The sequence below is a fragment of the Triticum urartu genome, chromosome 7A (assembly GCF_056163025.1).
Source record: "Triticum urartu cultivar PI428250 chromosome 7A, HENAU_Tu73, whole genome shotgun sequence".
In the NCBI taxonomy this organism is placed as follows: domain Eukaryota; kingdom Viridiplantae; phylum Streptophyta; class Magnoliopsida; order Poales; family Poaceae; genus Triticum; species Triticum urartu.
Genome location: NC_141879.1, coordinates 134,353,235 through 134,373,917, shown reverse-complemented (window position 1 = coordinate 134,373,917; position 20,683 = coordinate 134,353,235). Strand labels below are relative to the sequence as shown.

General features: G+C 46.2%; 2 protein-coding genes, 1 long non-coding RNA gene and 1 pseudogene across 5 annotated transcripts; all 4 read left to right on the top strand.

Annotated features, from left to right (window-relative positions):
* The first annotated feature begins 762 nt into the window (after positions 1-762).
* On the top strand, positions 763-6,536 carry LOC147958540 (uncharacterized). 2 transcript variants are annotated; one of them, XR_015611084.1, is made up of 5 exons: positions 763-1,157; positions 1,778-1,838; positions 2,241-2,306; positions 2,430-2,511; positions 6,345-6,536. It is a non-coding gene; the product is annotated as an uncharacterized LOC147958540 (long non-coding RNA). The 2 variants fall into 2 exon arrangements; XR_015611083.1 differs by having other exon boundaries at positions 1,778-1,918.
* Positions 2,564-4,330, top strand: LOC147958542 (uncharacterized). The gene is made up of 3 exons (XM_087537145.1): positions 2,564-2,584; positions 2,678-2,683; positions 2,800-4,330. The coding sequence occupies exons 1-3, from the start codon at positions 2,564-2,566 to the stop codon at positions 4,207-4,209; spliced, it is 1,437 nt and encodes a 478-aa protein (XP_087393271.1). The 3' UTR covers positions 4,210-4,330.
* On the top strand, positions 4,469-6,154 carry LOC147958541 (uncharacterized). The gene is made up of 3 exons (XM_087537137.1): positions 4,469-5,357; positions 5,436-5,532; positions 5,615-6,154. Exons 1-3 carry the CDS (start codon positions 4,507-4,509, stop codon positions 6,152-6,154), a joined length of 1,488 nt encoding a protein of 495 aa, XP_087393263.1. The 5' UTR covers positions 4,469-4,506.
* Positions 6,537-6,629: 93 nt separating the features above from the next.
* On the top strand, positions 6,630-10,266 carry LOC125533108 (uncharacterized; annotated as a pseudogene). Its single transcript, XR_015611082.1, has 9 exons — positions 6,630-7,068; positions 7,148-7,351; positions 7,471-7,560; positions 7,643-7,753; positions 7,839-8,192; positions 8,270-8,407; positions 8,538-8,717; positions 8,798-8,843; positions 10,004-10,266. The product of XR_015611082.1 is annotated as an uncharacterized LOC125533108 (transcript).
* The last annotated feature ends 10,417 nt before the right edge of the window (positions 10,267-20,683 follow it).

The following is a 20,683-nucleotide window of genomic DNA, read 5'->3' as shown; positions in this document are numbered from 1 at the left end:
GTGGGGGTCTTGGTGTTCAGATGAGAGGGAAAAGTTCCTTTCCGGCCATGATTCTTCCCAACTCGGTTCGCGGATGGCAGTCGACCTGGTTTTACTTCAAAGACCAGTCGACGCCAGGGCAGTCGACTGGCCTCCCTCCTTTTACCATGGACCGAGTGAGGAAACCCTCCTCTTTGAAGGTGCTCCCGGAGGAGAAGGCGCAGGTGAGGGTGCTGGTCGAGCGAGTGGTCCAGCTTATCCGTGACGGGGTCACCGGTATGGATCTCTTGGAGGTCTTCCTTCAGCGGCGCATCCAGCCTCTTCAAGCCCAAGACCATCCGATGTGGATGTATTCGGGTCTTGACGATTCCACTCGGATTCAGCCGGAGGAGGTCGATGACGACACACTGGAGAAGTGGCTGTCGGGCATGACCGGAAACAAGGACAGACTACACCATGCACCAGAATTCCCTACCGTTGTGTGTTGGGAAAAAGTCACTATTGCCGACCCACGGTTGGCCATGAAAGTTTCTAACAGATTGTGGGTCGGGAAAATTCTTCACGGCAACACACCGTCGGTCGGGAATGATAAAACATATACCATCGAACTGTCGGTCGGGAATTCCCTTATGGCCCACGGACCATCGGTCGGCAAATAATTCCGACCAACAGTCAGATGCTAAATGGGCCTCCCGCGCGAACGGCCAAATTTTAGCGCGAAGTCTGGCCCAGCCCGCGAAATGTTTTTTTTTTCAAATCACTTCAATCCCCACGAAGGGCCAAATCCCTAGCATCCCAGCCATTCCACCGCTGCCAAATCCCTAGATCCCAGCCATTCCACCGCCGCCCCACGCCGCCCGCCGGTCGTTCCCCAGGCCGTCCCACGACCTCCGCTATGCCGTCCTGCTCGCCCTACGCCGTCCTGCCAGCCCCGCGCCGTCCTACCTCTGCTCCGCCGCCTTGCACCGTCATGCCTCTGTCGCGCCACCCCGCGTTGTCCTGACTGCCCTACGCCGCCCCGCACCATCCCGTGCCTCCCTGGCCGCCCTGTGCCGCCCTGCGCCGTCCTGCCCGTCCATCGGCGCCCCGCGCAGTTCCGTCCTGCTCGTCCACCGGCGCCCCGCGCTCGTCCGTCCGAGTGGCTGCTTCAACTTGTATCGGGGCAGCGTGCATCTGAGGTACATCTCCTCTCTCTCTCTCTCTCCTAGAGGCATGTTGGAGCTCTGGCAGTGGGGAAAGAGAATCTCATCGGGGATCTTCCGTACAACGCATGTGGCGGGGACAACTCTGAGGTTCTTCTGAGGAAATGATGATACTAACTCTGCAGCTTCATGTGGAGGCCGAACTGGATCTGTACATATGATTTGAGAACAATGTTTCATTACCGTTAGTTGTGTAAGTACACACGTTTGTCCTGACATTAAAAAAGAAGGAACAGATGCATTTTACATGGTTTATGCCTGAATTATTACAGGTTCAATGAGCAGGGATCACTCATTAAGTCTAGCAAGTTTCTACATTGTCCTTAGTGTTGTTCAGCATGATCTCGTAAGAGATTTTATATTCAACATCATGGGCTAAAACAAAATTCTGTATACTGAATAAGTCTAGGGCATTACTGTTTTACCTTTCATAGTAAGTGGTTTCTCTGACTTGGTGAGATAAGCATCGGGGCTAGATTCTTGTATTTTCTCTTAAGGAAGTTTAGCATCTGAACTCGGGGAGACCTCACGCAGTGTGGATTTTCATCTCTCTGTACATGTGACCTGACTTCATCTCTCTTTTGTTTTTGTTGCAGGTTGCACAGAGAACCACTGTTGGTACCATTGAGCAGAGGAAGAAGAGTAGCAGAATCATTGGTACTTAGTGACCAGCTTGTGGTATTTGATTGTACCTAGCATCATATTTGCCTGAACCAAACACCACCTTAGTGCACAAGGTGTGTGTGGAGTGTCCATTGTTTATTTTTCTTTTAGTATATGATTAGTTGATGGAGTGCTTTTAGTCTGGCTGTTTGATTCAAAAATTATGTGAATAACTGAAATGGTAGATAGATTAGGAGTTAGTGGCTAACAAACAGATATTATTTATGAAATTGGTGAGCTTAATATCTTGTTGGTATTTTGTAACAAATGTGGCTCCAAGATTTATTGAAGCTCTTATCTTAGTGTGTTCCTAGCATAGCCCAGCCAATGTTGCATGTGAACATGAATTGAAGGTTTTGCTTAGGCTTCGGCTCTTATGCATTTTTTTTCCTTTAGGAGGCTACACCGTGGGAGCTCATCTTCAAGAGATCATCCACCGACGTGCTTACTGCATCCACTCAAGTGAGTTCCTCTGCCCCACTCAAGTCTAGAGGCCCTCCATGTGTGTGGATGCCATGAATATGTAGAGATACCTCCTTATGTTTGGCACTAATTTTTGTAGTGTGTAATCTGGTTGGTTATTAGGATTCTTGTTACCAACGACTCAACTTCCAGCAGCGGCGCAGTAATTCCCTTCCATGCTTGTCATGACATCCTCCACTAGTTGGTGAGTCAACCATATCTTTGGTATGTTTATTTATGGTGGTTCTACCTTTGCTATGTGTACTACCATTGAATTGGTTCTATGATTCTTACTTTCTTTTCCGAGCCACTGTATTTATAGTACTTCAAGTAATTCCTTGCATTCTCTGGTTGTGATATTATCTGTTCAGGATTTAGTGTGTATTTGTACTGACCAAGTGTGAATCTAGCTAGCATGGATAGAAGTTGGATGGATGCGCCTAGGTATAACGCAGCATATATGTTTTAAATTTCTTAGATGCTGAAACTATAGATAACACACTACACATGTACACTTGCATGTAGGCATACAGAGAATTACTTACAAGGGCTCGCCAAATTCCTAGGCTTTGCATTTAATAAATCATCGGTCGAGAATAAAATCATATGTCCTTGCAAAAACTGTGTGAACTCATACTGGAGAGAAGAGTCTGAAGTCCGTGAGCACCTGGTATGCGAGGGATTTGTCGATGGATACAAACAGTGGATGTTTCATGGAGAACATGTCTCTTCTTCTTCCATTCCTCCAAATCTAGATGAGGGTGACGATAGGGATGAGGGCGATGATATATCTGATTTTCTAAGAGACCTTGCTGCTGGTTTGGATAAAGGGGGAGATCTTGAAGATGATTGTCGTTTAGATCAGGATGATTCTTTTCTAGAATCTCTCCACAAACTTGAAGCTGATTCTAGACAAGAGCTATATCCAGGCTGTAAGAATTTCTCAAAGCTTCATTTCCTAGTGAGACTTCTTCACACCGAACTGCTTGGAGGGTGGTCTGATAGAAGTTTTGATCTGCTGTTAGATCTACTAAAAGATGCTTACCCTCAGTCCGCAATACCCAAAAACTCCAATGAAGCTAAAAAACTAGTCAAATGCCTAGGACTTGGGTATGTTAATATCCATGCATGTGAAAATGATTGCATTCTATTTTGGAAGAACAATGCCAATGCCAATTCATGCCTAGAATGTAAGGCTTCAAGATGGAAATCTGAAAGGAAGAGTGCAGATGGGAAACGTGACCACAAGGTTCCTAAGAAGGTTCTTCGTTACTTCCCAATAAAGAAGAGGCTTCAAAGGTTGTTTGTGTGTTCCAGAACTGCGGCTCTCACAAGATGGCATGCAGAAGAGCGCACACAAGATGGCTTGATTAGGCATCCTAAAGATTCCCTCCTTTGGAAAGATTTTGATGAAAAAAATAAAGATTTTGCAAAAGACATCAGAAATCTTAAGCTTGTAGTATGTGCCGATGGTTTTAATCCATTTAGATCCATGAATCTTAGCTACAGCATTTGGCCAGTATTATTGATTCCTTATAACTTTCAACCCTGGATGATTATGAAGCAATCAAATTTCATCCTATCACTGTTGATTCCTGGCAGAAATTCTCCTGGTAATGATATTGATGTCTATCTTGAGCCACTAGTTGATGATATGGTAGATATGTTTCTTGATGGTGTTAGGACCTATGATGCTTCAACCGGAGAGTATTTTCAGTTGCATGCTGCCATAATATGCACAATTACGGATAAACCGGGTCTTGGGTCTTTGGTTTCCTGTGCTTCCTCTGGAGAAGGAGCTTGCCCTGAATGCCACTATCAATTATGTTCTCTTAGCCTAAAAATGGTAGCAAGACTTGCTATATGGGGCATCGTAGGTTCTTACGTGCAGATCACCCCTTGAGGTATGATACACACACATTTGGTGACATAGAACGTGGGACAGCACCCGTTCCACTTTCCGGTAGGCAAATCTTAGAGCTGACAGAAAATATGCAAACCAAGTTTGGGAAGGATTCTATAACAAAGAAGCCTAGAACTAAGAAACGCAAGAAAGGGGATCCGCTGATCATTTGGAAAAGAAAGTCTATTTGGTTTAAACTACCATATTGGAAGGATTTGAAGATGCATCATAACTTCGATATCATGCACATAGAAAAAAATGTGTGTGAGAACATAGTTAACACTTTGTTGGCAGTCAATGGAAAAACCAAGGATAATATTAATTCTCGATATGACCTTCAAGCACTCAATATTAGAAAGGATCTTCAACCTATTGATCTTGATGATGATGAAGTTTTTTTTTCCTCCGGCACCTTACACAATGGAATCTGATCCGCAGAGGACATTTTGCAAAGTATTTAAAAATGCCATGTTTCCTAATGGTTATGCATCTGACATATGCCGTAATGTGCATGTTAAGGAGAAAAACATAACTGGGCTAAAGAGCCATGACAACCATGTCCTTTTGCAAGACTTGCTGCCACTTGCACTGAGAAGAACATTACCAGAAAGAGTGAGTGCGGTACTGATTCATGTGAGCAGATTTTTCAAGCGAATGTACTCACAGGTTATTCGCATAAGTGACATGCAAAGGTTGCAGGATGAAATAGCTGAGACCTTGAGCCTTCTTGAGGCCATATTCCTCCCATCATTTTTCGATATTATGGTGCATTTGATGGTTCATGTTCCAGCACAAGCAATGATAGCTAGTCCAGTACATTTTCGCAGCATGTGGGCTATAGAGAGGTATATAGGAAAGCTCAAGGGACATGTCCACACCAGAAGTCATGTGGAAGGATCAATTGCAGAGGGCTATTTGTTTGATGAGAGCTTGACATTTTGCTCACACTATTTGGATGATAAGAGTCGGTTGAATCGAGCTAGGAATGATGGGGGTTTGTATATGGAAGTTGATGATACAACTCCTTTATTCCACAACATTGGTCGAGGGCTGGCTGGCAAGTGCATGGTGATGTTAGATAACAAAACTTGGCTGCAAGCCCATAGATACGTCTTGTTCAATTATGACAACATAGAACCATACCTAGAGTAAGATATCCCTACTGTGTATTGCTATTAGGTTATTTCTCTCCTCCTTGTCAATTAATAAATATAACCTATATGCAGCAAACATATGGATTACCTTTCTTCTATTGGTGTTCGAAGTCATCGAGAAGTCAAGCGTGTGCATTACGAGACCTTTCATGAGTGGTTTAAATTGCACGTAAGTGGGCATTTCACTGTCAACCTATAAGACATATAATTCCATCCCATTGTAGAGTAACAATAGCATTTCATAATCACAGGTGGCAGAAATGGGCGATGAAGCACCTCATGAGATAAAAATATTAGCTAAAGAGCCAAACTTGGTTGCTATGAAGTATAGTAGCTACACTATAAATGGGACAAACTTTCATACACAATCATATGATGAGGGCCGGTCATTTCAGAGTAGTGGAGTAGCTCTTGTTGCACAAACCACATCCTTTGCAAAAGGAAAAGGTGACAATATTAGTGTAAGAATCAAGACCTACTATGGCATTATAAAGGAAATTCTTGAGTTGAATTATCAACATGAAGGGAAAGTAGTGTTGTTCAAATGTGACTGGGTTGATAATCGTGTAGAAGATGAATGGGTGCAAACTGATCAGTTTGGAATCACTTCTGTGAATTTCAAGAATTTGTTCAATACCGGTGAGAAAATATCAGACGAGCCCTTCATATTAGCCACACAAGCAACTCAAGTTTACTATGTTGAAGATCCCATTGATGCTGAGTGGTCTACTGTTGTTGTTCCATCATTATATGACATAGAAGAATCTAAAGATGACAATGGTAATGTTTGACGTGTGATGTTGCCTGATCCATGTACTGCTATACGTGTGAGTGTTGCGGATGGATGCATTGGTTCTGCTAGGACAGATATAGATGGACTAGTTCTTAAAGCAAGTGATATTGAAAAAAAATAAGTGTTGTGTATGATCCTCTAATGTTTTGTATTTTCATCGATGTACTCACATAGTGTGTCTTTTGCAGGAGGAAAAATGGCAAGCGCAATCGTAAGAGCTAAAGATGGTGGGGTCACGGAGGAACAACTGAAAGTGGTAGAGTATGAACTACTGAGAAGCAAGACCATTGAATAGAATGATAAACGGCTAGCAGCGGTATGAGCAATAAGAGCTTCTATGCAGTAAGATATGGAAGCGAACCAAGCCCCCCAAAAGAAAAGAAAGGTATGTAGCCCTGAAGATGTTCTACCTGAAGGAAGCAAATGTAGCTTGCAACACTAAACTATATATCTATGCAGGAACCCTCCAGCGCACCTATAAGCGCGAATGAAGGACCTGTTTTGAGGTCTAGGGTATCAAAAGATCAAGATCATTTAGATCCTGAGCATTAGCCTTCCAAAGGTATTTGTAGTGGGTTATACTTGCTCATATTGTAGCCTAATGTCACTTGCTAGAATTGTTGTATGACTATGTTAATTTTCTTGCATGAAGAGATTACTTGTGAGCTTGATGATGAAGGTAGTCAAAAGAAAGGTGGAAGAAAAATTACTCGAAAGGCTAACATATATGCAAGGCTGAATCAACCCAAAATCCATATTCCACTTAATGGGAATGGCCAGCCTATTGGGCCAGATGCAACTGAATTTGCCAATTTCATTGGTACTTTGGTGAGGAAGCATATACCACCTGCAGAGTTAGATTGGCGAGATGTTGATGTAGACAAAAAATTATTAGTGTGGGAGACCTTGAAGGTATAAATGAGCATAATTTATAACTTACTCTTTTTTAATGCTATCTAACCGAGTATTCTGCTTTCTCTCATTTTAATAGGCATTTTATGAGCTCGACTCAACCACCTTGAGCTTTGTTCTCAACACTTCACACATAAAATGGAAGGATTGGAAGTCAGATTTAAAGAGGTACAAGTTTGATGCTGCACTGACTGATGCACAACTTATGAAGAGACGTGATAGCAGAATTAGTGAAGCTGATTGGAAGACCCTTATTACTTATTGGAGATCTTCGGCATTTGAAGTAAGTCATCCTGCTGAATCAAAACTGTAGTCGTCCTGCTGGACATAGATAAACAAATATGCACCATACATCTGGCAGCAAACAATACATGTGATAAATCTCCTTTACTTGTCTTGTAGTCTCGTAGTGCTATCGCCAAAAAGAATTGTGCCAATGCAGTGCCTCATACATCTGGCAGCAAGAGTCATGCCCGTGTTGCCAATGAAATGGTAAACGCAATTACCCCAATTAAAAAGATATGCCACTATGTTTTAGTGACTAATGCATAGTGAAATAAATAAATGATTGCAGGCTGTCAAACTTGGGCATGATCCTCAAAGAGATGAAGTTTATATCGAAACACATACATGCAAGAAAGGGGAAAGGAAAGGGAGTTATGTGCCGTAGGCAGCAGCAACAATTGTGAGTCCCTTTTGCCATGTTTTTTCAGTATTAGACAGAAATTATACAAGTAGAATTTACATAGCAAGTACATATCATTTTGTAGAAAGAACTCATAGAGAAAGGTGAACAGCACCCCGAATGGAAGGAAAAAAACATTAAAGAAGGTGATCTATTTGCACGTGTATGTGGAATGAAGGAGCCCAGGGGTCGTGTTCGTGTGTTAGGTCTAGGGCCAGCACCTCAAGATTTGGGCACACTGGGTACACGGGGTAAATTGAGCACAAGAGTTCTAGTTGAAATGGAAGGGCGTCGAGAAGCTGAAAATCGCTTTAACATGCTGGAGGGGCATGGGCTAGAAATGCAGGAACGGATGAACCGAATGGAATTGATGTTAGCTTCACAAGGAGGGCATAATCTGGAAACTCCTAGCTCGCAGCACGGTTCCAATTCTCGACAAGTAATGAACTATTTCCACATCTTTTCATTGCATCAATAATCCATCTTCCATGCACTAACTCTATTTCTGTTTGATAGAACTCAAGAGTTGAAGCTGAGGATAATAACGATGGTGAAGAAGATGATGAACGGGATGATGAAGAGCCCTTTGTTCATAGAAGAGTTGTTGCAAAGCCCCCTTCAAGAAGCTCATCAGCCTATGAAGATGAAAGCCTTGTAATCTTCTCATCCTTACCTATATGTTGAAATTTTATTTTGTTTCATGTTTCTAAAATAATCATTGATTCAGATTGGTATGGATGTGCTTCTATATGCATGGACTAGTCCTGAAACTCCTGTTGCTAAGGCAACAATTATCTCAGTTGACCCAGACACTATTGTGGGCGGAGAGCCCCTTGGACCAGGAACTTATGAGGTTCTTGTCAATGTTGCGATCAGAAGGAATGCTACATTGCCTTTTGAAGATGAAGGTTTACAAATTATCGCTGATGCTGTCACAAGGTCCATCGCATGGCCATCTAGCAAGGTAATCACCAACATTGTGTGTTTTGTCCACTTATCTCGAATTGTTTGATGTGTGATACTGACTCATGATCACTTTGCTAGATGAAACCCTACAAACCTGGGGCATGTTCCTCGTCCCGCCGCTAAGGTATATTTGAATCATGAGCTAGTATTTATTTTTTGAGCTACAAAAACAGGGATCGAAATGAACTTAACCAGACCCTTGTATCTTCTTCTTCCTCATGATAGTTGTTATCTAGCTCTGTACATTGAGCAGTAACGATCAATGCTGGTCTATCTTCTCTTATTTTCAATACCTGCCTAGTTCATTGCCACTTCATAATGTACGGTTCATAGCTTACATGGTTTAGTAGAAATAAAAGGAAATAATAATGTGATGCAAAAGTTGCTCTTATGTCCATGCTATTGTTTACAAGAGTTGTAGTCTTAAATTGGTACATAGACCCAAGCAATTCCTGTGCTGGGTGGCTCAAGTTGGCTTTGGTAAGTTCTACTTGCCACATGCCTCATTTCCCAAATCTGTTTTGGCCTTAAAAACTATTTTCTATTGCTTGGGTGCTCCCTGGGAGTAGACTCCAAAAGAGTCAGTAGAACATGAGAATCTTAATCTTCTGCGAAAGCTTGGTTTATTTTTTCCATGAACTTAAGTTCTTTAGTCCCTCCCTCCATTCCCAGTTCATTCGAGAACAAAATGTCCATGACTCTGGTTTCCAAAAAGCAGCATACTACAAGAGAAAATGCATCTCTGACATCTTTCATTCCATTAAGTAGCAGAAAATCAATACAGTTTACCCACTTAATTTTCATCTCAAGTACTCGTGGCAAAACTTCAAACATGGAAATGATACATTCTTTGGAAGTCTATGCATATAGGAACTTGAAAAAAAGTGTGTGGGCCTTCAAAATATTATGTTTCAAGGCAACATTCTCAGTTTCTAGTACTGCCATGTCCACAATAGAAATCTGCTCTTTAGTATTGATAGTTCTGTTATCACAGTGAGTACACCTCTATATTATGTTGCCTTGTGTTGCTCCGAGTACACCTCTATATTGCTCATATTTCCTGAAATATACTTCATGGTCACGTTGCATCGAGGCTTTATGATGTCCAACGCAGCAAAGATCTAATTAACACATGTTGTGGCATTGTTCTGAACTTGAGCTATTTTTTGTAACACTAAAATCCCATAGTTTTTTATTGCCAATTGCCATAGATGCTTTATACAATTATTGTTTTTGCCATTGTCTCTGAATGCATTCTCACCATGACATTTTTATCCTTTGTAGGAAAGATATACAAAAGGAGCAGGAAGGAACCAGGAAGATGTCAGTTTACATTAGCTAGAGATTTCTGTAATGGAGCAAAAACAATGCGTCTTTTAGGTCTCATTTTGTCACCTGGGTATTTTGTGTAATGGGGCAAACAATTAATATCGGAGATGCATCTATCATTTTGTAAACCTGTTGGGTGATTAGGTCGTTGAATCGTAAATGTTTCCTTTACTTGTGAGAAGTAATTAATATGTTATCCTTCTTTGGTCATGATTTAATATTTTTGGAGTACATGCAAGTTACTGTAACTTGACTAATATCATATTGTAATGAGATATGCAACTTGATTTTGATTGACATTGTATTGTAAGGCAGATGGGAAATCAAGGGTACGTGGGTATTGAACATTGCTCAGCTAAGCAAAATGCTGTCAAATTGTTGGTTGGCAAAACAAAACAGCATCATATTGTTAGGACCAACGGAAAGTCGGTCGGCAAAAAAGACACCATCGCACAGTTGGCCGGGAAAGGTTCAGGATAGGGGCAGCAGAAAGTCGGTCGGCAAAGACTGTACTGTCAAACGGTCGGTCGAGAAAGCTTCAACAGCAATACCAGCTGAGAATCAGTCGGGAAAGGTTCCGGGGTAGGCCATCAGAAAGTCGGTCGGCAATTCGGTTTATAGGCGTCCAACAGTCGGTCGGGAAAGACATGTTGGTCGGGAAAAGGTTTTCCCGTCTGGACTTACCCCAACAGACGCTGTCGGTCGGCAATAGTTTTTCCCGACCGACTGTGTGTCGGCAGACGCTGTTTTTCCGACCAACTTGTTTGTTGGGGATGTGGTGCTGTGGTGTAGTGACAACCCCAGGGGAGCCAGGAGAGTTCCTCCATTCGACCAGTCCCATGTACCAGAGAAGGTCTGATTCCGAGATTTTGATTGTAATCTGAATTCACTCGCGCAGCTGTCTATACCGCGTCGACTAACTTTATTCTTCCTACTTTCTTTCAGGCCCTTATCGAAATGTATTCAATGCCCAACGGAGAGAAAGAGCAAGATCTGGAAGGAGAGGCGAGCGGCGGCGACAGTGGCGAATGGACTTCTGACGGTGAAGGGGACGGAGAAAGCGACGACTCAAGTGACGAAGAAGAAGTCGAGTCGCCTCCTCGCAGGGAGAGGCGATCCAAACTTGAACAAGAACGCTCGAGTGCCCGCAAAAAGGCGACTGGTCAGGCTGGTCAGTCTTCAAAGCGTCCTCGGATCTCTTCACCAACCCCGACCGAAAAAGCGCCAAAGCATCCTAAAGTTGTAGAGCCGAAGCCTCGGAAGGCATTGCCGAAGATTAAGATTGACATCCCCGTTGCTTATGCGTGAGTCTCTCCCTTTTTATTCACTCGACGCCCCGTGTTGTTTGTTTTTCTTGTTTTAACCAAACGAAATTTGAAACTGGCAGCGCTGCTACTTCCGGGACCTCAGCTTACAGGGACGAGGATGAGGTAACGGAGGATGTGGTCACTTCCAATCTGGGTATGATTTCTGCCATTCTGTCTTTATTCGGTCGACTCAACTTCAATGTGCACCATTGGGTGATGTGATTTTGGCGATTGAAATTTGCACAGCTCCCAACATTATCGACCTCTCCGATGATGATGAAGAGCCCGAGAGGCCTTTGACGAGGAAGAATAGGCAAGCTCCTGCAAGCAAGGTGTCACAATCGACGCCGAGGGCGGAACCAGTCGTTCAGGACACTGGCGACGCCAATCGGTGTTCTGTTACCTTCGTCGTGCCACTGTCAAGCGCCTTGCCTTCTTCGTAGACTGCTCAGGCCCCTGTCGACCCACCTTCAGTTTTTGCGACCCATCATGTCCCAGAGGACGAAGTGAATGCTGCCAAGGAAGCCATACACCAGGCGGGCGTCATGATGGAGAAGACGAAGACGGTGCGGGACGCCAGTCAGGCCGCCTATGACGCCAGCTCGGCTCTCCAAAGCAACGTTCAGGTTAGTTGGTCACCGCTTCTTCTGTTAGCATATGCTATCTGAAGACTCTTTCCGAAAACCTTTGCATCTGTACACCCACTGGGTGCGTCGATTGAATTTTTGAACTAGTGGGGGCACGCTGAGTGCACCCACTGGGTGTAGTCCCCGAGACTACGGTGGACTGCTGGCAGTCGACTGTAGTCTTTGTATTTTGTCGAGTGTAAACCAAACTGGTAATTTGTCTCTTCCACTCGGTCTGGTCGAGTGGGATCAGAACCGGTGGGGGCACGCCAAGTGCACCCACTGGGTGTAGTCCCCGAGACCGCGGTCGACTGCTGGCAGTCGACTGTGGTCTGAGTTCTTCCTTCTCTCCCTTTTTTTTTACTCCCTACACTCGACTCCGGCGGGCCGGTCGAGTGGGATCAGAACCGGTGGGGGCACGCAAAGTGCACCCGCTGGGTGTAGTCCCCGAGACTATGGTGGACTGCGGGCAGTCGACCGTAGTCTTAGTACTTATTGCCTTTGTCGTTTTTTGCTGTAAAATAACTTCTCCTCTTTGATTGCAGAAATCTTGTGATCTTGGAGCTCGCTTTGCTGACTTGGAGAAACAACAGATCCAACTGAACCTTGACTTGGAGCTGGCCAAGACAGAGCTGCAAAAGGCCAAGGACAGCGTCAATGGTAAGACGAGTTTGTCGACTGGTTTGTCTTAGGCTTGAGTACCCTTCTGCTCTTTCTAAATCAAGCATCATTTCTTTGCAAAAAAACTGACAGAAGCTCTGGCGAAGAAGGATCAGGAGTTGGCTCCTACTCGAAAGGAAGCTGACGATAGAACCGCTCTGGCTGAACAAAAACTGGCTTCGGTCGGCCAGTTGGAAGAAGAGAATACCAAGATGAAATCTGCTCTGAACGAAGCCAACAAGGAGTGCACGCGCTTGAAGAAGGACAATCTCAACCTGTACGAGAAGATGGAAGGCATCGCTCGCAGGAGGGACGATCTGGAGGGCTATCTGAGGAGCCTTGCCAAGAAGTTGTTCATGAAGCTTGAAGGTGCACATTTTGCTCTGACTGATTTTTTTTGTGTCGACTCAGCGTACAAAAATTGACTTATCCTTGGATCGTGAATGCAGAGTTTTGCCAGAACTTCAAGGAGGAGATTGGGCGGATTGAGCCAGGTTTGGACCCAATCAAATCTCCCGTGAAAGATGAAACTGCCATGAATCTGCTCCGACTGGAATCCCGCATCGACGGTGTTGTGGACTACTTGGCTCGACTGAAGGTCTCCACGTCACAGATCGACCCGGCACTTTGGCCAGAGGCCATGCTCCAGAATGATCTTGAGTCCCTGATGACTCGACTTAACGAGATCTCTGACCGAGTGCAGGAGTGGAAGAAATCTTCTGCCCAGTGTGGTGCTGATGTGGCTCTGTCTTTGGTTCATGTCCATTGCAAGGAGGTGCGACAAGATAAGCTGGCAGCAATCAAGGTCGCCAACACCCAGAAGCATGACTTCCGATCTTTTATGGAGTCTTTCATCGCTGCAGCCACTCGGATCACCGACGGCGTCGACCTAGACGAGTTCGTCGAGCCTGCTAGTCCTCCTCCCGTGGAGTGAACAAACTTTTATGCCTCACCTTAAATTTGCCTCGGAATGCCGAGTGGTTTTTGTAACCGTTAAACTCTTTCGGGCTGAATGCCCGAGCACTTCGATCTGTGGTCCGGATCCTTTGGGATTTATCTGAACTTGGTTTATCATTGAATGTCTTCACGAATCGTCCATCGAGTGGAACTCGTTCTTCACTCCAGACAACTTTTGTATTTGTGGCACAACCCCGAAGGAGAAGGTAGCAGTCGACCTGCACCTCGTCGTCCTTGCGGGACGGTGATGGAGCGCATGTTGTATTTGTGGCGAAACTCCCAAGGAGAAGGTGGCAGTCGACCAACACCTCGTCGTCCTTGCGGGTCGGCGATGGAGCGTATGTTGTATCTGTGGCGAAGCTCCCAAGGAGAAGGTTGCAGTCGACCTGCACCTTGTCGTCCTTGCGGGTCGGCTATGGAGCGCACGTTGTATTTGTGGCGAAGCTCCAAAGGAGAAGGTGGCAGTCGACCTGCACCTCGTTGTCCTTGCGGAGTGGGATGGAGCGCACGTACTTAGGCGAGTACTAGACTGCAGCTAAGCCCTCGAGTGGAAGGCTGGCTCTCCACTCGGTAGGATTTTCAAACACTTAGGCGAGTACTCGACTGCAACTAAGCCTCCGAGTGGGAGGCTGGCTCGCCACTCGGTAGGGTTTTCAAATACTTAGGCGAGTACTGGACTGCAACTAAGCCCCCGAGTGGGAGGCTGGCTCGCCACTCGGTAGGATTTTCAAATACTTAGGCGAGTACTGGACTGCAGCTAAGCCTCCGAGTGGGAGCCTGGCTCGCCACTCCATAGGATTTTCAAATACTTAGGCGAGTACTAGACTACAGCTAAGCCCCCGAGTGGGAGGCTGGCTCGCCACATGATAGGATTTTCAAATACTTAGGCGAAACGGGTTCGCAGCTAAGCCCCCGAGTGGGAGGCTGGCTCGCCACTCGGTAGGATTTTCAAATACTTAGGCGAGTACTGGACTGCACCTAAGCCTCCGAGTGGGAGCCTGGCTCGCCACTCGGTAGGATTTTCAAATACTTAGGCAAGTACTGGACTGCAGCTAAGCCCCCGAGTGGGAGGGTGGCCCGCCACTCGGTAGGATTTTCAAATACTTAGGCGAGTACTGGACTGCAGCTAAGCCTCCGAGTGGGAGCCTGGCTCGCCACTCCATAGGATTTTCAAATACTTAGGCGAGTACTGGACTGCAGCTAAGCCCCCGAGTGGGAGGCTGGCTCGCCACTCGGTAGGATTTTCAAATACTTAGGTGAGTACTGGTCTGTAGCTAAGCCTCCGAGTGGGAGGCTGGCTCGCCACTCGGCAGGATTTTCAAACACTTAGGCGAGTACTGGACTGCAGCTAAGCCCCCGAGTGGGAGGCTGGCTCACCACTCGGTAGGATTTTCAAATACTTAGGCGAAACGGGTTCGCAGCTAAGCCCCCGAGTGGGAGGCTGGCTCGCCACTCGGTAGGATTTTCAAATACTTAGGCGAGTACTGGACTGCACCTAAGCCTCCGAGTGGGAGCCTGGCTCGCCATTCGGTAGGATTTTCAAATACTTAGGCGAGTACTGGACTGCAGCTAAGCCCCCGAGTGGGAGGCTGGCTCGCCACTCGGTAGGATTTTCAAATACTTAGGCGAGTACTGGACTGCAGCTAAGCCTCCGAGTTGGAGGCTGGCTCGCCACTCGGCAGGATTTTCAAACACTTAGGCGAGTATTGGACTGCAGCTAAGCCCCCGAGTGGGAGGCTGGCTCGCCACTCGGTAGGATTTTCAAACATTTGGCGAGTACTGAACTGCAGCTAAGCCCCCAAGTGGGAGGCTGGCTCGCCACTCGGTAGGATTTTCAAATACTTAGGCGAAACGGGTTCGTAGCTAAGCCTCCGAGTGGGAGGCTGGCTCGCCACTCGGTAGGAAATTATTTTTACAAACTTAGGCAAAACGGATTCGCATCTAAGCCACCTGCTGGGGGATTTCTCATGCAAACAAAAGCAATAACAATCACTGGGAAAATTATACCGCTCTTGTCTTTGATAGATAAGCTATAGAAGTTTTTCTTATTACATCTCATTCGAGTGAGAATTCAAGTATAAAAGGGGCGGAGCAGCTCCGCATTCCGGGCTCGTGGCTCATCAATCTGGCGATCGACATTATAAAGGTGGTACGCTCCATTGTGGAGAACTCTGGTGACTATGAAGGGACCTTCCCAAGTAGGAGCGAGTTTGTGTGGTTTCTGTTGATCCACTCGGAGGACCAAGTCTCCTTCTTGGAAGGCTCGACTCTTCACATTTCTGGCATGGAATCGACGCATGTCTTGCTGATAGATGGTCGATCGGATCATGGCCATTTTCTTTCTTCTTCCAGGAGGTCGACTGCGTCCTGCCAGGCTTGTTCTGCTTCACCTTCAAAGTAGAGCTTGACTCGGGGTGCGTTGTGAAGCCGGTCACTTGGCAAAACTGCTTCGGCCCCGTAGACCAGAAAGAATGGGGTTCTTCCGGTCGATCGGTTCGGGGTTGTCCTCAATTCCCAAAGGACTGATGGAAGCTCGTCTACCCATGCACCTACTTCGTGCTTGAGATCGTGCATCAATCGAGGTTTCAGTCCTTTGAGAATTAGGCCGTTTGCTCTTTCTGCTTGTCCATTCGACTGGGGGTGAGCGACCGAAGCGTAGTTGACTCGTGTGCCCTGAGAGGCACAAAAGGCCCTGAATTTTTCGGAATCGAAGTTTGACCCAATGTTAGTGATGATGCTGTGCGGAACTCCATATCTGAATATCAACTCTCTGATGAAACTGATAGCAGTGCAAGCATCAAGATTCTTGATAGGCTTAGCTTCAATCCATTTGGTGAACTTGTCGACTGCTACTAGCACATGAGTGAAGCCGCTCCTGCCTGTTCTCAGTGGTCCAACCATGTCCAGCCCCCAAACAGTGAAGGGCCAGACGAGTGGAATGGTTTTCAGGGCTGACGCGGGCTTGTGCGACATATTGGAGTAATACTGACATCCTTCACATTTGTCGACTATCTCTTTTGCCATTTCATTGGCCCTTGGCCAGTAGAATCCCGCTCGGTATGCTTTGGCCACAATGGTCCGAGAGGACGCATGATGACGGATATCATCAAGGATCATCTGACCTTCTTCTGGTGTTATACACTTCTGACTGACCCTAGTCACGCTTTCTCTATACAACTGTCCCTTTATGACTGTAAAGGCCTTGGATCGACGGACGATCTATCGAGCCTCTTCCTTGTCCTCTGGGAGTTCTTTCCTTAGGATGTACGCGATGTATGGTATTGTCCAGTCGGGAGTGATGATCAAGACTTCCATGACCAGGTCGACCACAGCTGGAACTTCAACTTCAGTCAGATCCGTGGCACTTTTTGGCTGCGGGGCTTCTTCAGTGAAGGGATCTTCCTGAACTGATGGTGTGTGGATGTGTTCCAAAAACACATTGCTGGGAATGGCTTCTCTTTTGGAACCTATTTTCGCCAAATCATCGGCTGCTTGATTTTTCAGTCGGGGTATGTGATGAAGTTCTAACCCCTCAAATTTCTTCTCCACCTTTCTCACTCCATTGTAATAACCAGTCATGGTTGGACTTCTGATGTCCCACTCCTTCATCACCTGATTAACCACCAAATCTGAGTCGCCATAGACCATGAGGCGGCGGACGCCGAGCGAAACGGCCATGCGCAACCCATATAAAAGTGCTTCATATTCTGCCTCGTTATTGGAGGAATCAAAGTGGATTTGAAGAACATATCTAAGCTTATCCCCTCGGGGGGAAACCAGTACCACTCCGGCACCAGAACCATTGAGCATTTTGGAACCGTCGAAGAACATGGTCCAATGCTCCGAGTGAACTTGAGTCGGTAGTTGCTGTTCAATCCACTCGGCGACGAAATCTACTATTGCTTGGGACTTGATAGCTTTCTTTGCCTCAAACTTGATATCTTGATGAAGGAGTTCAATCGCCCATTTTGCCACTCGACAAGTCGCATCTCTGTTATGCAGGATCTCTGACAATGGAGCGTTGCTGACGACTGTAATGGAATGATCATAGAAGTAGTGAGCGACCTTCTTTGTGGTCATATAAATCCCATATACAAGCTTCTGATAATGAGGATATCTTTGCTTCGACGAGGTCAAAACTTCAGAAATATAATATACTGGGCGCTGAACTTTGAAGGCTTTTCCTTCTTCCCGCTCGACCGTAAGTACCGTACTGACGACTTGTCCCGTGGCTGCGATGTAAAGTAGCAAAGGCTCCTTGCTGATTGGAGCGGCAAGCACCGGCTGGGTGGAGAGCAGAGCTTTGAGCTCTGCAAACGCTGCATCAGCTTCCGGAGTCCACTCGAACTTGTCGGACTTCTTCATCAATCGGTAAAGAGGCAATGCCTTTTCACCGAGACAAGATATGAATCGACTTAAATCGTCCAAGCAACCAGTATGCTTCTCGACGTCGTGCACTCGCACAGGACTTTTCATTCGGAGTATAGTACCGACTTTTTCTGGATTGGCGTCGATTCCTCGTTCGGAAACGAGAAAACCGAGTAATTTTCCGCCAGGAACTCCGAATGTGCACTTTGATGGATTAAGCTTGATATCATACCTCCTGAGGTTGGCAAAGGTTTCAGCAAGGTCAGTCAGCAGGTCGGAACCCTTCCGTGACTTGACCACAATATCATCCATGTATGCTTCTACATTCCGACTGATTTGAGTGAGCAAACACTTCTGAATCATCCTCATGAATGTGGCTCCGGCATTCTGGAGGCCGAACGGCATGGTAACATAACAGAAGCACCCGAATGGAGTGATGAAAGCTGTTTTGATCTCGTCAGGTCCATATAGACGTATCTGATGGTACCCGGAATAGGCGTCTAAAAAAGACAGTCGCTTACATCCCGCAGTCGAGTCGACTATCTGGTCGATGCGGGGGAGAGGAAAATGATCTTTCGGGCAGGCCCGATTGATATGTTTAAAGTCAATGCACATGCGAAGTGACTTGTCCTTCTTGGGGACCATGACAACGTTGGCAAGCCACTCGGAGTGGTAGATCTCTCGGATGAACTCCGCTGCTAAGAGCCGAGCCACCTCCTCGCCAATAGCCTTTCTCTTCTGGACGGCGGACAGTCGGATATGTTCTTTGACAAGTTTTATTTTTGAGTCAACTCGTAGGCGATGCTCAGCCAGCTCCCTGGTGGCATGTCAGAAGGCTTCCATGCGAAAATGTCCCAGTTCTCACAGAGGAACTGGATGAGCACTTCTTCCTATTTGGAGTCGAGTGTTGTTGAGATATGAGTTGGAGCAGCGCTGGGATTGGTTGGGTGGATGTGAGCTGTCTTTGTTTCGCCAGACGACTGAAAAGCTGATTCTGTAGCGGGCTTCTTGGCTCGCAACAAATCACTCGGGTCTGCAGTCTTCTGGTATTCCTGCAGCTCCACCACTGCCATTTGAGCATCAGCGATCTTTGAACCTTTCTTAAAACATTCTTCTGCTTTCTTCTGATTGCCCGTAACAGTGATCACACCTTTGGGGCCAGGCATCTTCAATTTGAGATACACATAACATGGTCGGGCCATGAAGCGTGCATAAGCCGACCTGCCCAAAATAGCGTGATAGGCACTCTGGAAGTCTACAACTTCGAACGTCAACTTTTCTTTGTGGTAATTCTTGGAATCACCGAAAACCACATCAAGAGCAATCTGGCCGAGTGATTCAGCCTTCTTCCTAGGAATGACTCCATGGAAACTCATGTTGCTGGTACTGATTCTGGACATCGGAATGCCCATCCCTTTCAACGTCTCAGCATATAATATGTTCAAACCACTGCCACCATCCATCAATACTTTGGTCAGTCGAGTGCCTTCAACAACTGGGTCGACCACCAAAGCTTGCCTCCCAGGGGTGGCAATGTGCGTTGGGTGATCGGACCGGTCGAATGTGATGGCAGTCTGAGACCACTTCAGATAACTGGGCGTCGCCGAAGCAACCATATTCACCTCTCGGTTGATAACTTTCAGTCGACTTTTGCTTTCAACATCAGCAAAAATCATTAGGGTGGAATTGACCTGGGGGTATCCATCGTCACTATCTTCCTTGTCCTCAACTTTGTCCGACTCCTTTTCCTTATCTTTGGGCTGCTTGCCCTGGAACTGCTGGATCAAGAGTTGACACTGTCGAGTGGTATGTTTCGGGTAAATGAAATTACCCTCTTCATCTTTCTTGGTGTGGATGTGACATGGCAAATCCAACACATCATTTCCGTCCTGGTCTTTAACTTTCTTGGGGTTCCAAGGTCCTTTGGGTTTCCCCTTAAACTTTCCTTGAGTTACAGCCAAGGCTTCCACAGGAGCAGCTGGCTCGGTTTTCCGCTTCTGTTTCCGATTGGAATTTCCTCCTCCGGTTTCTTGAGCGACTGACTTGAGCTTGCCGCTCCTGAGTCGATCCTCATCTTCACCATTAGGATACTTGGTGGCAATCTCCATCATCCGATTCAGGGACATGTCTCCGGTTCGACCGAATTTTTGATTCAGTTCTCTGTACTTGACGCCTTCTTTGAAGGCACAGACCGCTTGATGGTCAGGCACATTTTCTACCGTGTGATGTAACGTGATCCATCTCTGGATGTAATCCCTCAAAGTTTCATTCGGCTTCTGCATGCAAGACCGCAGTTCCATCAGCCCTGTCGGTCGCTTGCATGTTCCTTCAAATGTGGTGACAAACACTCGGGCGAGATCTTCCCAAGTGTAAATGCTGCTGGGTGCTAACTGATTCAGCCACGCTCTGGCCGAGCCCTCCAACATGAGAGGCAGGTGCTTCATGGCAACTTCATCATTGCCGCCGCCAATCTGGACGGCCACTCGGCAGTCTTCAAGCCAAGTATCGGGTTTGGACTCACCAGTGAACTTACTGACTCCAGTCGCCAACCTGAAGTTGGGAGGAATCACAGCGGCCCTGATGGCTCTACTAAAGCACTCTGGCCCCGAAACATGTACTCTGCTGCTGGTAGGTGCATCTCTGTCGTGACCTTCTCGGTGAGCCCTGTTCCTGTCGACCAAACCTTGAACGAGAATGGATCTCGCATCAAAGCCTGG

What these genes read in the sequence shown, in the direction of transcription:
- LOC147958542 (XM_087537145.1), top strand. Translation starts at nt 2,564, where the DNA reads ATGTGTACTACCATTGAATTG.
- LOC147958541 (XM_087537137.1), top strand. Translation starts at nt 4,507, where the DNA reads ATGGAAAAACCAAGGATAATATTAATTCTCGATATGACCTTCAAGCAC. An exon ending in AACATAGAACCATACCTAGA is followed by an intron (nt 5,358 to 5,435) that starts GTAAGATATCCC and finishes ACCTATATGCAG; the next exon opens with CAAACATATGGATTACCTTT. An exon ending in ATGAGTGGTTTAAATTGCAC is followed by an intron (nt 5,533 to 5,614) that starts GTAAGTGGGCAT and finishes TCATAATCACAG; the next exon opens with GTGGCAGAAATGGGCGATGA.